This window comes from Paramacrobiotus metropolitanus, unplaced genomic scaffold (assembly GCF_019649055.1).
Source record: "Paramacrobiotus metropolitanus isolate TYO unplaced genomic scaffold, Prichtersi_v1.0 Parri_scaffold0000009, whole genome shotgun sequence".
Lineage (NCBI taxonomy): Eukaryota > Metazoa > Tardigrada > Eutardigrada > Parachela > Macrobiotidae > Paramacrobiotus > Paramacrobiotus metropolitanus.
Window position 1 is genome coordinate 555,814 of NW_026570229.1, and position 16,548 is coordinate 572,361.

General features: G+C 48.1%; 1 protein-coding gene across 1 annotated transcript; it reads left to right on the forward strand.

The window, feature by feature from the left end:
• The first annotated feature begins 6,215 nt into the window (after nt 1–6,215).
• On the forward strand, nt 6,216–7,019 carry LOC129583119 (uncharacterized). Its single transcript, XM_055474834.1, has 2 exons — nt 6,216–6,669; nt 6,739–7,019. Exons 1-2 carry the CDS (start codon nt 6,253–6,255, stop codon nt 6,919–6,921), a joined length of 600 nt encoding a protein of 199 aa, XP_055330809.1. The 5' UTR covers nt 6,216–6,252; the 3' UTR covers nt 6,922–7,019.
• The last annotated feature ends 9,529 nt before the right edge of the window (nt 7,020–16,548 follow it).

The window sequence follows — 16,548 nt, forward strand, 5'->3', positions numbered from 1 at the left end:
AAGTGATGCGGCAGTGCCTCTTCCGTATAATAGTAATTATATGCTATCACGAGTGAAATAGTGCAATTATGGCGACGTAGTTTACCGTTTACTGCATAAAGCCTAAATGCCCGTTCCGTATACAGGTGAATAATGTAAGCGAGCAGCACATAGGCTCCCTATCATAACCCGTTAAAAAGGATTATACCAGTAGAGTGCACCGTGTAACTGTTTTGAAAATTTCTACTCAAATCTATTGATCTGTCTTTTTTTTGGTGCCATAATAGGCTATTCTAACGCTTTATTGAGTATACTGCACCATTACATTGTTGTGTACATAATATGAGTAAACGAATACGTAATTATAGCAAGTAAATCTCGTTAAATTTATCCGCTTCGCCAACGGTTCCCAATACAGATGCCGCGTTCCCTCTCTGAATTTCCAGAGATAACCGTTGTCGCAGAAATTCGTGGGAGCGGGATTCTCCAGTATGCTGCTGTAGTCTTTTTCCAAGCTCTTTAACAATCGCGATAGCCGACGGTCCCCATGGACCCATTGTTTCAAACGCGATTGGTGCGAAGATGTAAAGTCCAACCAAGTAAGAATACAGTCTCGCTTTCTTCTCTTCCGCTTGCGCTGCAGCTGCTCCTGCGTTTGTGGAGGTGGCCTTTACGTGACACGCCGCCGCCATCTGTCTTAAGCGTTTATATTAGCGCACAAATGTTCTTTTGTTCGACCAGACTTGAAGTCCCTTCGGAACTGTCTGTTCTTGTGCCGCAATCGGCCGACAATTACTTTGCCATCGGTATTTCGTTTTATGTAGATTGCTAAATGATTTTACTGACTAGAGCGTTTTTCTAGTGTGACGTTTATCGATTCGCTCATGTAAAAATAAGTAATCGGCAACGTTCCATTTGGAAGCGTTGAGCGTTGGACAAAAGAAGTGGTCTTCGAAAATAATCTGCACATTGTCTACACCCAGAATCGTTTGGTTAGAAAAAAATTTGTGGACATTGTAAACGTTGGTCTTGACCTTTCTCTTCGCACTCGCGTAAAACCATTTCCTTAACCGGGATTGGTCCGTTGGCGTTGGCTACGAACTGATCGAGACAGTCAACGGACGGCGCTGTGTAGTGTGTGCCTAACTGCGCAACATAGTAATACGATCGACGTAGCCGCTTGATGCCGGACAGATTGCCAACATGCCGTTCCATCTGTTGGTAATGAGTGTGTGGTCTATAAAAAATTAAAAATGTTAAGTCCGTTCCAGTCAACTTTAAACAGAATCCAGGCAGGGGAGTTACCATAGACAGTGCTTCAGGTAAAGTTGACTTTCACTACAACGTCATAATATGTCAACATTTTTGTTACTTGAACGCACACGAGCCAGACTGGCTCCACAAGTTCACGCCACCCGATGGCAGGAAACGAAAAGAGAAAACGATAAATCTCGTGGTAAAAAAATTATTTAGCACAGCACCTCGACATTTCACCACACAGACGACGACATCATAAGCTTACGATTTGTGAGTTAAAATTATTTTTATGCATTCTTTAGGTAGTCCTGCACAGAGAGGTAGTTTTGCAGGTAGTCTTGCAGAACAGAAAGATGCACATGCATGGTTTTCTGTGCAGGCTTGACCTTTTCTTGAAACGTAATGCACGCTTTACTCAGCTGTCACAGTGCCTTCGTCTGCATCAACAATCCACTGAATTCAGCATCCCAGTCGATAGCTTAAGCTCAAGACCGCTGCGGTCACTGTGGTCAGCTGATCGGGATCCAAACCGCCGATCGTCGCCTCCGTCCACTTCCGCCGTCGGTAATGCGTGGACTGGCGCGGATCCGCGCTCTGGTATTCATTCAGCGCCTGAAAGAATCACAACCATCCATGAAAAGTTCAACGGTATTGAAAGAGATGTGCCGGCACGCTAAAACCGGCTACACGCACTCTGGAACTATCGCTTTCGCGCGCTCCCAAACACCTGTCTGCACTGTTTCATCACATTCTGTAGCCAAATGGTTTGTGTGTATTGGCGCACTAATTGCATCTGTGAGCAAGATCTGGTTCAGGAATTATTATCGATGAAATGCTGCAGAAACTTCAAAAGCAAAGAGGTGCACCATAATCTCGTTATGGAGCCGATTTTCTGCAAGTTTTGCACTTAAACTCGCTCACGAGCAGTCTAAAGAGGATCATTGCACCGAACCAGAGTTGCATAATTTTTTTCGAATTACACAGTAATATTCGTAAAATTTCCGAAAATTAATTTCAATTTACGAAGATGCTATGACCTTAAGGAGAGTTTAAAAACAATCTCCATAGTCCGTAGGTATGGAGTATGTAGGTACGTTCCGGTGCAAAATTTGGAGATCTGTCCATAACGGAGCGTTTGGTACACCTGCCTGCGTTCAAGCTTTTTGGGTTATGAATTTTTATTAAGTTTTCCACTCCCGAACCGGAGAATGCGAAAACAAACGGTTTTCACGCCAGTGTATACAGATCATTTGGCGGAAGCGGTAGTTCCCGTGCATGCACCTGAATCGCTTTCTCCCGGCATACTTCCTTGAAGTGTCTACCGTTGCGTTCTACCGAGGTAACCAACTAATTTACCTTCGCAATCTCCCGTGCCGTTAGCCTAGAGGATTGGCCACCCAGGCTGCCGGCGATGCAGGTTGATACGCCGGACCGATCTAGCGGCTTCGGCAGAACGAGATTCCTCTCAAAGAGATCCCACAGCTCCTGGTCTAACTCTTCGCTCGATGAGGCACTAAATGTATACTGCGCTACATGGGCTGTTAGAAAGCCATCATCCATCTCGCATTCCTTCCACACCACTTTGCCGCATCTTGCATTTCTTAAGGTGCAAACTACCTTGTCCACGACACGGTTCAAACCGCCATAGATCTCGCACCACCCACAGCGATAAAACACCAGTGTCGGGATCCGTTCGGGTGTGAGGACCCTGCCGATCAGAGCGGCTAATTGTTCACATCCTTCTCCACTGACATTCATGATAATCGCCACCGTGGTGCGGTTACTCAGGCACTTGAGCAAGGTGTTGGCCGCCCAACAAAAACCGTGATTAGCGAGGGTCAAAACACCGTAATCGGGATGGCCGAGAGACACGCACACATCGGGAAAGTAGGTCTCGGTGGTGAGGAGACGGTTCCACGCGTGACACACCCGCCGACAACGATTACGCCCGATGGAGTCCAGCGAGCGGAAGAACCGCACCAACAGATCAGCCGGCAGCGGCAGACACTTTTCTGGAGGCATCTGAAACTGAATATTCTGCCTGCGGAGCAGCAACTGTATGTCCGATTCTCCACGCTCAAACTGGCCCCGTGCCGTGTCGTACACGCTTTCCTAAGACAACGAAGAGAATGCTGTCAATTTAATTTCAGTCCTTCAAAGTGCGATACTGTGGTATCTGCCTACCGGTATATTCATTTAAGCAATAGCCAATTAACAGAACAACAAGCTGCTCTGAGCGACACTAACTAAAAATGTAAAGTGGTATCCTGAATGTATCCCAGGTCATGAGTTTCGATGATTTCTGTCTGCAGCTTACAGGAGGCGCTGACTCGTAGCAAACAGAAAATAAAATAATGGGATAGAATTACAACATTGAGATTTAACCAGAGAATAGTGACTCACCACTTCCTGTGACGTCAAAGGAAGGGGCGCTGGACATTGCAGGTAGTGCATATTCTGGCCGAGTAGGGAGATGCACAACACACGGGATGACCGGTATAAGTTATATTCGAAGATCTGCTTAAGGAGCGGAGAACTGTCAAACGAAGCCGTGGGCAATGGACAACAGCGGATCTCGAAATCACCTTTTCCCAGGCGAAGCTTCTTGAAAGCCGCGGGAGAGGGCGGCGTGCGTAGGCGGAGAGGGCGTTGACCGTGAGGGACTACTTGTGTGACGGCGCCCTCGGGCAGTTGCACTTGCACCAGTTCGGCGTCCTTCAAGTTGAAATGTTCGGTCCGTCCAGGGTACCAAATCCACGCACCGTCCGGGTAGCGGCGCTGCAGGACTTGCACGTCCCGCGGTTCGGAGGTGCGGCGGGCTGAGGTGTCGTGGGTGTATGGGAACTGCCACTGGAAAGCCCGCGCGTATTCGACAAACTGCGCGCGCTGGTTGGCACAGTGAAAGTCGACGATCAGGCCGCCCTCCGCCACGTTAACGATCTCACCGTGCTGCAGTAGTCCGCCGTCGACGAGAACGTCCACGGAATTCCAGCGCGTGGCATTACCGCTCCCGTCACCGTAAAACGGCATAATGCAGTTCGTGCTGATCAGGTGATTGCAAACGTACACCTTCAAAACAGCATGATAGCGTCGATCTGATAACGCTAGTACTTCCTGTCGTGGCTTCGAATAGAATAATTTTACGCTAACGACACTGAACCTCTCAAGCAGCGTTAGTATAAACGGCATCAAACATCCAACGCGAAAAGTTAAGGTTTGGAGAGCTTTGCGAACAATTTACAGGAATCTATGTTGCCGAAGCGCCATCTTGGGCGGTTACAGGTTACGCACGCGTTGCTGTGTACTCGCGTTGCGCGTTCTGTGTTTGGCCAGTCAAGTGTCCACGCCGTCATCGCGCTATGAGACACAGCTCCTGCATCGCGTCCGGCTTTGCTCTCGCCTGGTTGGTATAGGCACGAGGCATGCACGTGGTGACCCAATTAGTCGATTACGATGGATTTTGGGCGCGGTGCCGGATTCATGTTTGAGGACGCAATGCACGCTGTATTTTCGCTTTTGGCCTGGTGAACAGGCTTCTTAGTTTTAACATTATGCGTCAATTTGGGGCTGCTCTGATGAACCCAATCAGCCCATTCTGTTCCATCCTGAATAAGGGATGAGCCTATGCCATAACTGACAGAGATTCAGCGTCACATGTGTGAATCCATTCCTCACGACGTTATTTCAAATAACTATTTGGAGATTAGTGCCAGCACGAACTGCATGATGCCTTTTTACGGTAATGAGGAGGGTGATGTAACGCGCTGGAATGCCGTGGACGTGCGCCTCGACAACGGGCAACTGCAGCACGGCGACATTATAAACGTGGCGGAGGGCGGTCTGGTCGTTGACTTCCACTGTGCTAATCAGCGCGCACGGTTTATCGAATACACACGGGCTTTTCACTGCCCCTCCTCTCCACGTAATCCCCAACGGCCGCAGGAGGTCCTGCAGCGCCGCTATCCGGACGGTGCCTGGATCTGGTACCCTGGGCGAACTCCCGCTTACGGACGACTCCAGTGCGAGGATGCGGAATTATTGGACGTGCAGATGGCCGAGGCAGTTGTTCGGCAGCTGGTTCCTGTCGGTCAAATACGCAATCCCCCCTCGGAGGCGGATTTTGAGGAGCGCCGCGTGGCGAAGAAGGACTTCGTGGTCCGGAGTTTGCAGTTGCCCGCCGCATATTCCTTCGACGGTTCTCCGTTGCTTGGACAGCTCTTCAAACGTGAACTGAACGAACAAGGCTGTTTGTGGTGTATCTCACTGCTTAACCAGACAGTTGTATATCTGCAGCGTGGGGCGACCCCTCAACTGTCATTGAAGCTAGTGGTAAGTAAACCTACCGTAGAGACTTTTCGTATTCAGCCCAATCTGGTCGTAATCAGGCTCGCGCTGGCGCCTTTCGTGGCGGCGGCGGTGTAGTCTAGAGCCGCCGGGTGGGGGCCACCAGATTCTGGAATTCCGACAGGGGCGGATTGTTTTTCAAAAAAAAATATTTATTTAAAAAACTGAAAAGAACTGAAAAGAGCTTCAAAAATGCGTACAAATTCCAAAAAAATCATAAAAAGCTTCAAAAAACGCTATAATGCTTTTTTGTCGCAGTGCGACTACTTGTTATTAGCCCATAGAATGCGTTAGCCAAACTGACAACTCTGCTGATTATTGCAGAAGAGGATATATGACGGCGCCAAGAATGATATGGAGGAAGACACCATGGACGTTCAACTGCTGCGTCGCCAGTTGGATGCCGCAGCAAAGAAACCGCGGACGAGTTCTGGCGGTGTGTCGCTGCCGGCGGAGTTGATGGTGGACGTCTTCGGCTCGCTGGACTCCATCGCTCGTATTCGTTGCCGGCGGGTGTGTGCACTGTGGAACGCCATTCTCATCAATGAAACCCAGTTCCCGGACGTGCGCGTCTCCGTTGAACACCCGGATTACCATGTTCTGACAGGCGCTTTTCAAGGGATCTACTGGGCGGGAGCGTGCTTGCTCAGGTGTCTCAGCAGCCGCACAAAGATGGTGATTATTATGACTGCCTTCGAAGGCCGATGCGCCAGTCTGGCCAGTTTAATCGAGAGAATTCTTTCACCGAAACGGATCCCGACGTTGGTGTATTATGATTGCGAATGGGCCGCGGAAGAGGGTCTTGTAGTTAGCGTCGTAGGATGGGTCGTTAGCACGTTCGGGGGATGTGGAGTATGCGAGAAAGTAATCTGGAAGAAGTGTGTCATGAAGGACCGCCGTCTCACGGCGCATATAACGCAGTACACCTTTCGCGCGCAGTCGGGTGACGAGTTGCACAGGGAGCTGTGGGATCTCTTTGAGAAGAATGTCGCCCTTAAACAGCCGCTGCATTGGCCGGCTCTATCAACATCCGTTGCCGACTGCATTGCCGGTCGACCCAGTGTTCTGTGGAAAAGATCGATTGCGAAGGTTGTATTACGCGTTTAGCGTGCTGATTATACCGTGCAGAATTCTCATTGGATGATTGTCGTTTTGCAGGTCCTCAATCATTACCAGCGCTGGGATCCGCGTCCGTCCACTCATTACCGCGGTCGCTACTGGTCGGAGGCTTGGCTCGGCGATGTGGACTCTAGTAAACTGACCATACTGACGGCAGCTTCTTTAAGTAATCTCAACACTAATTTCTCTACGGATGAAGACGAAAGCAACGAATCGGAATGATACGACTCTAATTTTGAGTTAAACGGTAAAATTATAAGTCCCAAGTCCTTAGTCTGCATTAAAAAGTGCGTCGGTGGTCTTAGAATACCAAAATCTTATTGAACTACTCTGCATGTAAATCAACCAAAATGCCGAGGTTCAGCAACTTGTCGAGTTGTCGTTTCAACAAAATGCCGGGTAAACATTCCGTCAGTCAGCAAAACGTCGGCAGCAAAGTTGTCGCTCGGCATTCGGCAAGATCGCTGCTAACAAATTGTAGGTGTGCCGCTATTGTAGTATAAATCTGCTGATAGTGGATATGCTGATTGTTTGAAGCAGTAATTAATACAGATTTTGTAATCGTGGCTGTAGTGATGAGGACGTATTGCTGCTGCTGCGTACACGGAGACGGAAATTCAGTCGATGTTGTGGATGGACTGTGAGATCTTTTGTTGAGCGACTGCGGTCGTAATCTTTCTCTATAGCACATAACCATGATATAAGTTTTCTTTCTTCTTTTGTTTTATATTATCGGGTACAATGAATCTGTTGTCTATTTTGCTAAGTTGCTCTGAAGTCTGCAGTAAGAAAGCTGATTTTACTTTGTACGGAATTTGGCAAATTAATCGAAGTGCAGTAGATAAGTACAGCAAAAACTTTGTTATCGTTTTGGGTGGTATTTTTCATCGTCAGTTGATTGTGTGATGGTGGCCGTAGCTTTTGACTGTGATGCAGCAATGTTGTAAACAAAAAAATAATAAGAAGTCAGCGTATTATTAAGCACTCGTCCTGTATTGAGAACATTAGTCGGATTCAGGAAAACGGTATAGCGCTTGTTAAGGTTCTCTGGTTGATAGTTACTGTAGAAGCTGCTGACCATTGAAATTGTTTGTCAGCCCGTTTTCCGGACGGTATCGGGATACCAGTAACCCGCGGTACGGGCATTGTCATAAAGCAGCAAACTGAAAATTTTACAGCAGGCCGACTGCCACCACCACCTCCGCCTCCGTCTGCTTCACCCGCCCTCCGGATGAAATCGCTTCGTCTACGGCCCACTGACCAACACCACCGGGGTTTCCCGGATCGGGCCAAGGGAGCCCAGTGGCAAGAATCGGTCAGCTGACGCGACCCCAGCTTTCAGACGGCGCCGTAGAATGTCCGCGAGCAGAGTTAGTTACAGTAATGAAGGAATGCTCTTAAAGCATCTCAACTCGAATTGCCTACTCAGCGCTTCGAGTGGGCTTCCGACTGTTCAGTTTGCAAAAGGACGCAAGATCACGAATCACCTATGATACTGTAGCGTGTGGCTACTGTCTGTGTGTGAATGCGTACGCTAAGCAAACCGGCAAACTGTACGTTTTGTAACTTTATTCATCAACTGGCAGAAAGGAAAAGGAAAAAGTCAAGTGTTGAGGAATGACCATCGGTCAGCATGCGATGAGATGGCTGTATGTAAATGCCTAGAGGCAAGTAGGAGGAACAGATACATGTATAACGAATGGGCGAACGGGAGTGACCGTTAGGTATACATACAGTACACGCAAATACAGGTAACGGGCGTTACATTGCCCCCATGCAAGTCTGAAGATGTCCTCATCGAAGCCACAAGGGAGATAACATTAATACTCACTGGCAGCGTGTACATTGTACAATGGCTAAAGATGAAAAGAGTAATTAACGATCCGTCCATACACGGCCAGTGATGTGGCTATGAAGGAATCCACTAACGGGATCCGATAAGGTGCGATAATAGTTGGGCAATTAGGCGGCGAGCACGAGATCCATTAGGAACGGAATATATATCCATCAGCCGGTCCAATGAGGACAATGTCCGGTCGCCTGCGCGGTGTTTAATGCGGATAGCGCAGAACAACCCGGCGGGGCTGCGGTTGTTTTGGTGGCGGAGTAGGCAGAGGGATGATGACATCGGTTCGGTTGCATAGGTTACCGCCGGGGCGCGCGTTGGTAAATGCGGAGGTGCGTTCTGAAGTCTGGCAGAGGTACTGAAACACTTGAAACAACATGATGATACACACGCCCGCATGCAGGCGAAAAAACACTGCAAGCAGCCTGTACGGATTCCAAGATACAGGAATCCGGCCAGAAGGCCAAAGACGAGTAATAGTACAGACACTGTCTTTATGCGCTCAATAAATGACATATGTACAGTACTTGTTTCTATCTGATTAGTATTTAGCATTAAATCATTAAAAACCGTAGATTTAGAATTTTGCAGTAAGGCAGACAATTCAGCAATCATATTAAGAGTGGAAGATTCTTTATTAGTAATATCAGACAGAGAGTGAAAAACATGGTCTACCGGTGTAACGAAAAAGGAACGGAAGTGGATTTTCTTCGAGAATTTAGTAAAGTTCAGAGGTACCCAGGAAATATTATTGTAAATATACGAGTATCCATTAAAGTTGGTAATGCCGTTTGACCAGAAACATGTGGAAAATGGGTGCAGAGTGAAACCATCTTTACCAATCGTGAAATTAGAATGATGTATAGATGTAATAGGTTCAGGACCGCACTTAGTGAATACAGCATGAAAAGTGGTATTTAAGGAAGTACAAGTACGGAGAATGGCAGTATTACCATGTACATCAAGGTGGTTACAGAGAGGAAGATTAAAAGCATGTGCTGCACGAACTGGAGAGAGTTTCGAAAGGAGGAAAAGATCGTGCTTTTTATTTTGACGGAGTTTACAAAAAATATTGTTACTATCGGCAATTAGATTATTAATCTGGTCCGACATGGTATCTAGTAACCACTAGTTATGTTGATGGATAGCCGACGTATAAAAGACTTGTAAACGCACAGTAAGCTTAGAAATATCTACATGTTGAGAAATTGTGGTGTGAGAGGTTAAATTAAGCGGTAATTGTGTTGAACGATTAAAAATTTGTAGCAGAAGGGATTGGTCGTCAAAGAGGGGATAATTTGTCGCATTTGCCATGGGGCAGTCGGAGACGACAGTTAAGTTAAAATACAAATCAGTTTGACGAAGTTTATCCCGGACGTAAATGGTACTATCAGTCTTAATCAAATCACCTAAACCGGAATGAAGCTCGTGAAATTTAGAACAATGTTGTGTTTCGGTGAATCGATTATTTACCTGCCATACGTAAGCTGTATGACCGTGAACTGCATAACCCGAAGGGTACTGTGCAGTTAGGTTACCCTGAACGGAGACCACGGCACAATTGTCGCAGTCTCGCTCCAGGGTAACTTCCTCGAAGACGCAGTTAGTAGTACGAAACTGATTACTATGCAGCCAGCTGGCCGAGCCTGTAGGATCGGCTTCATAACGAAATGCGTGACCGTCGTGTACCATAACATTGCCTGAACAATCTAACGTTTGGACCATATGCCAACAATCTACGGCACTTACTACAACAGGATATGATTTTTGGTAAGTGTCCGTCGAACCCCAGAAAAATTCACTAATGTACAGTACGTTTACCCAGCTTCTACAGGCATAGCCTTTAAAGTTGAACGACGTACTTACAGCGGAGAAAAGTTTATAAAAAACCGGTACCTGTAAGTCGGAGGCGCGGTTAGGCTGATGGCAGGAGTCGTAGTCGGAGAGGTCCAGTGAGCCGACAAAGCGTGGGTGCTGACAGTCGCACACCTGGACAAGGGGTCCGGATGTGCCGGTAGCGCCGGCATGGCGGAGGAGGAGTGCGGCCATGAGGAAAAAGGCCAAATGTGTGGCCAAGGCCGGCACACGTGGTGTTAAGCGAATAGTGTACTCTGCAGCCGGTGGTGGTGACGGTGGGGTCGGCGGCGACTGCGGTCGTGGAATGCGAGGGAGTGGTGGCAGCGGGGGCACCCGTGGCACTTTGGGCGCCCAAAGGAAAGGAACAGCCCAATCCTCGCTGTAAAAGCAGGTGTGATATGGCGTGACCGTCAGTTCGAACGAATTGACGGTCTGGAGGATGGTGGCCTCAGTGGCGTGGTAAAGCGGGCGGTAGTTATCAAGTATATACAAGCGCGCTTCGAGTTCCGTACGCGCGTACTTGGCAACAAAATACTGGCCCGGCTGGGGGAAGTACGTGCCTGGCGGTTGTTCTCCCGGCATCATAAGTGTGTATGGATGATAAAGTGGATGGTCGAGCGGTTCACCGGCTGTGACTGGTATGTGCGTTTCGCCATCAAGAAAATCCTCGTAGCCCGGGATGACGCCGGCACAGATTTGATGTGCCTGGTCGGTGATCAGGTTTTCCGATTCGCGGGGACCGTAGAACGGGATTGACAGACCCTTAATGTGGCGTTCCGACAGCATGACCGCCTGGAATGTATTAAGCTGTTGTAATAAACGATGCGGCTGCTTTACCGCACGGCCGCTGAGGCGCGGGGCAGGCGGCGTGGGGTCACCGGCGGTGGCCGGTGCCGGCGATGTTGATCTGCTCGGGGTTTCAACGGCGGTAGAGACAGCCGGAGGGTGTGTGTCGTTAAGCGAATACAAAATGTCGTCGTCAGAGTCGGAGACGTCGCTCATATCGGAAACTGACCGATCGCGGTCCGAAATATCGGAATCGGAGGTAAACGCTGCACGATCGTGAAACGGACGAAGACGAGAAATATGAGCAACCTCGGTCTTTTGGTTACCACGCAAATTGGTGAGTAAGTATGTAACTGGACCAAGCTGTTTAGTAATCGTGTAGGGACCACGAAACATATGGGTAAGCTTTTTTGACGTCCTGAGCTTAAACGTAGGTTTATGAAGAAGGACCAGGTCGCCGATAGCAAACTGAGCGTCCTTTAAGAACTGGTTATGATAGCTGAGATTAGTGTTTTGAGAAGCTTCCACGTTAGCAACAACGATTTCTGAAATTTCGGAGAAGCGGTCGATTAGATTGCGAGACAACTGCGTAGGCTCGGTGGGCAACACAAGATCCACCGGAATTGTAGCCTCTCTACCAAACATGAGGAAAAAGGGAGAAAACTTCGTCGTAGTATGAACGGAAGTGTTGTAGGCGTATACCGCATATGGTAAGACTAGTGACCAGTCTTTGTGATAAAGGTCAACGTATTTGGAAATTATTTCGAGTAAAGAGCGATTTACGCGTTCGACGGGCGCATTTCCTTGGCTATGGTAAGGCGATGAGTGCAAATGCTTAATGTTCAAAATATTTAACACCTGATCGAAAACTTGATTACAAAATTCTAAACCGTTGTCTGATACAATTTTTTGCGGAAGAGAGAAAGTTAGCAAAACACAGTTGACAAGAAAGTTGGCTATCTCAATGGCTTCTTTAGTTTTTAATGCGCCAGCAACGGCAAACTTACTAAAGTGATCGACTACTACAACAATGTACTTCGTATCTGAGTAAGAAACCGGGAGCGGCCCCATAAGGTCGATGGATATGACGGCGAACGGATACTTTGCCACAGAGTAATTTTGAAGTAAGCCTAACTGAGTACTGTTATTCGGATTCCGCGTCTGGCAGGTTAAACAGGACTGCACGTAAAGGCGAACTGAGGTTACGATATTTGTCCAGTAGAAGCGGGTTTTAACGCGCTCCCACGTCTTGGCAAAGCCCAAGTGGCCGGTGAGCTGGTTATCATGCGAACACTGTAAAACCTGCCGGCGCAATGCGCGAGGAACATACAGTAAGTTGTACGACTGACCTTCACGAATAAAGTGCTTATATAAAATATTGTCTTTAAGGATAAAGGTTCGAACAATCTTGCGGGCGTCACCTGAAAGTTCATTGATCGGAGTTTCTAACATATTAATGATTCGGCTGATAGACTTGTCCTTGCGCTGAAGCGCAGCCACGTCCAGTGACCCGAATGTAAACAAAGGATGCAACGACGTTTCAATGGCATCCTCGGGAAGGGGGCAACGACTTAAACAGTCGACGTCGCCGTGAGTTTTACCGCTTTTGTAAACTATAGTTAAATTATATTCAGATAAGAATAAAGCCCATTTAGTTAGTTTATTATTATTAAAAGATTTAGATAAAAGATAACACAGCGCGTGGTGGTCCGTGACAACCGTAACATGTCCCGGAATAAGGTAAGGCCGAAACTTGCAAAAGGCCCAGTAGAGGGCAAAACATTCGCGCTCGGTGGCGCACCAGCGCTGTTCTGTGGAGGAAAGAGTACGGCTCGCGTATGCAATCGGATGTAAAAGGTCATCAGCGCCGTGGGGCTGGAGAAGCACAATGCCAATACCATAACCGGATGCGTCGGTATGGACCGTAACTGGAAGAGTTGGGTTATAATGACGAAGTATCGGGGACGATACTAAAGAAGCCTTGAAATAATCTAAAGCAGCCTGTTGCTCCGCGCCCCATTCGAAGGCTACCCCGACGCGGTCCAGTTTTGTAAGCGGTGTCGCAATACTGGAAAAATTTTAATATGTTTTCTAAAATAATTTAATTTACCAAGGACCGTTTTAAGTTCTTTTAAATTTTTAGGAGTAGGTAGTTTACAGATGGCCCGGACATTGTCTGGGTCCGGTTGAGTGCCCGTGGGCGTAACGATAAATCCTAAAAGTTTCACTTCCTGGCTAGCAAATAAGCATTTATCTGGATTTAACAACAGATTTGCGTCTTGAAGGCGTCCTAATACAAGATTAACGTGTGCGAGATGTTCGGTAAAACTTTTACTATAGATGATAATATCATCAATGTATGCTAAGCAAAACTGCCACAAGAAATCCGATAATACGGTATTGACTATACACTGGAAAATCGAAGGTGGTTCGTAAGGCCAAAGGGAACAACTTTGTAATGGTAGTGTTTACCATTAACGACAAAACCGGTCTTTTCGCGAGCGGACAAGGCAAGGGGCACCTGGTGGTATCCTGCCTTCATATCGAGCGTGGTAAAATAGAGACATCCGCTTAGGGAATCAAGAATATCGTCGATCCGAGGCAAGGGATATGCCATTTTCTTAGTAATTGCGTTGAGTTTAGAGTAATTTATAACAAACCGCATCTGTTTATTTTTTTTCGGAACAAGAAAGGCAGGGGACGCCCAGGGGCCAAAAGAGGGTTCAATAAGATCAAGCCTAAGGAGCTCATCCAGCTGAGCCTTATTATGAGAACGCTCAAGGAGGTTTGTGCGATAAGGAGGACAGTTAATTGGCAAATGCGTGCCGGTATCGATGTGCATTTCGAAGCTATACGCGCAGCCAAGTGGGCGCGTCGGTGTAGGAAAAACGTTTTTATGAAAGCGTAATAACGCAAGGACACTGGATAGTTGATTACCATCGAGGGTAGTGCCGAGAGATAAGCAAGAAAAATTGAAATTATTATGGGCATCAAAATGCGACGGCTGGACAAAATCAGAGGAGGGCTCTATGGGAGCGATTGACACCGGTGAGGGCCGGGCGCACTGAGGCGGCAACGGAGGCGTTGTGATCCCGACCGGCGGTGCAGGCTGTACTGCGCAACATACGACAGGGCGCACAGAGAAGACTGTACGATTGGCCGTATCGATGACGGCACCAAAAAGACCAAGCGTTTCGTAACCGAGAATAAGATCTTTGTCGGAACCGAGCGTCGGCAAAATGTTGAAGACAACTGTTTCGGTGTACCCTAGTGCCGTAAGCGGTACACATACTGTACCAAGCAGCGGAATAACGGAACCATCAATTAGCAAGACCTTTTGAAGCGGCTCCGCTACCGGAAAGCCGGAAGAAGATGCAAAATCAGAGCTACATACGTTAGTTGCTGCGCCAGTATCTAAAAGCATATTATACGGCTGCCCATTAACAATAGCCGGTATTATAGGAAGGGCATGCGGAATAGGGATAGAGATAGAATTGAGTTGCATAACCGATAACGTATTCAGCGGGCGAGGCGTGTAAGTCCCAGTGTTAGCGCTCGGTCCCGCGTTAGGAGTATTATTGGAAATATTAGACGTTAAAGCTTGAAAATTATTACCGGTAGGCGGATTAGTGCGGAAGTTAGTATTTGTAGTAATATGTGTACGCTGATTATTATTAGTACGAGTATAAGGAGCGCCAGGAGGCTGCGAGCCGGCAGCACGAGCACGACACATTTCAGTGGAATGTCCATATTTATGGTGAAACTCACAATATGGTCTGTTCCCTACTGATCGCTGAAATGGCTTATTTTGAAAATGCCGATTGGGTATGTTGTGCGCATTGGATGAGTGGCTCGAAAGATGATTGCTTTGTGGGTAGACTGTTTGCGTTGCGTTGACCTGCGCATCGTCAAAAACGCGTGCCTTTGTGCGGCACTCGGCTTCACTGTGGCCAGTCCGAAAACAGAAACTGCACTGGCGGTCTGGGGCTGGGCGACGGCGGGCTTGCCATGACCGGCATTCGTAAACTGAATGACCCGTGCGCTGACAGAACGAACACGATGCGCGAGACTGGTGGTACGGCGGGCGCCGCCGGCAAGCTTCCGTTACATGACCCGCACGTTTACAAAACGAACAATAACGGGAATCGCGGTTAAAAGTATGACGAAATTTATTCTGACAATAGTTGCGGTCGAAAAAACGATTTTCTACGTCCGGTATGTTAACTGAATCACATTCCCTTGTTTCCGTATCGTTGATCTTGCGGCGCATAAGGCGCTGCAAATCAAATACGGTGTTGCAGTCGGCCAAAAACTCCTCCGGTGTCTTTGGTTTCATGGGCACAAGACGTTCAAATTAATCGCCATGAAGTCCACGAATTAAATAATCAACCTTTTCGGAGTCGGACATTGTGGGTGAGACCGTACTACACATATATAACACGTCATTGACGTAATCCGTCAATGATTCGTTTTCCCTAATCTTACGATTGCGCAACTGGCGCTTAACGTTATCGACAAAATCCGGCGGCCGGAAGTGGGTAAGCAGCGCCGCCTCTAAAAGGTTCCAGTTCTCAACTGTGAGGGGTTCCGTTTCGCGTAGCTGTATATACCAGGTACGCGCGAATGCGTCGATATATTGAGGAAATTTTTTACACTGCTTTGTCTCAGTCCAATCGTTCGCTAATGCCGTAAGATTATAATTTTCCAGCCATGCGGCAACATTCTCGCCTGCTTTTCCACTGAAGCGCGGGATGTCGATGGTGGATCCGAGCCCTGTACGCTCCAGGGCGGCGGCCAGAGCATCCAGCTCGACCACGTTCGCGCACCGGTCCGACTGGCGGGACTCACGCCCGCTAGGCCGGTCCGCGCCAATCGGGTTTGCGGATCGACTGGGAGAGCGGGGCGCAACTTCGGCCAGATCGACGGGTTTACTGAGCGCTGAGAATCCGGCGGTATGCCGTTCGTCACTAGCTGAACGTTTTGACATGGTGTAGCGTTTTAACGGACTTTTGGCGAACATGCGCGTCGCTTCCGCGGGTGGCGGATTTACCCGGCACCTGGAGGCCGTATAAACCGGCACGTGGAGGCCGTCTGCCGGCGCGTGGAGGCCGTCTAAGCTATGGACGTCACCCGCGGTTGGGCGCGAAAACTTTTAAAAGTGTTGCGTGGGTGACTGCTGGGATTGCAAAATTAATTATTTTAAATTAAAGTGATGTGCAAAAACTACAATTTATTAGTTGCGATCTAACCCAAGTAACGCCTCGCCCCGGCCTGAAGAGCCACAAACCAGAGGGCAGGGTAGCCGTCTGTTGTGCACGCGTTTCCCGCCACTTGGAACAGAACGTGCGAGCGGTGCCGAA

Coding starts and splice junctions, on each gene's coding strand:
- LOC129583119 (XM_055474834.1), top strand. CDS start 6,253: ATGGTGATTATTATGACTGCCTTCGAAGGCCGATGCGCCAGTCTGGCC. Junction 6,670..6,738: donor GGAAAAGATCGATTGCGAAG/GTTGTATTACGC, acceptor GTCGTTTTGCAG/GTCCTCAATCATTACCAGCG.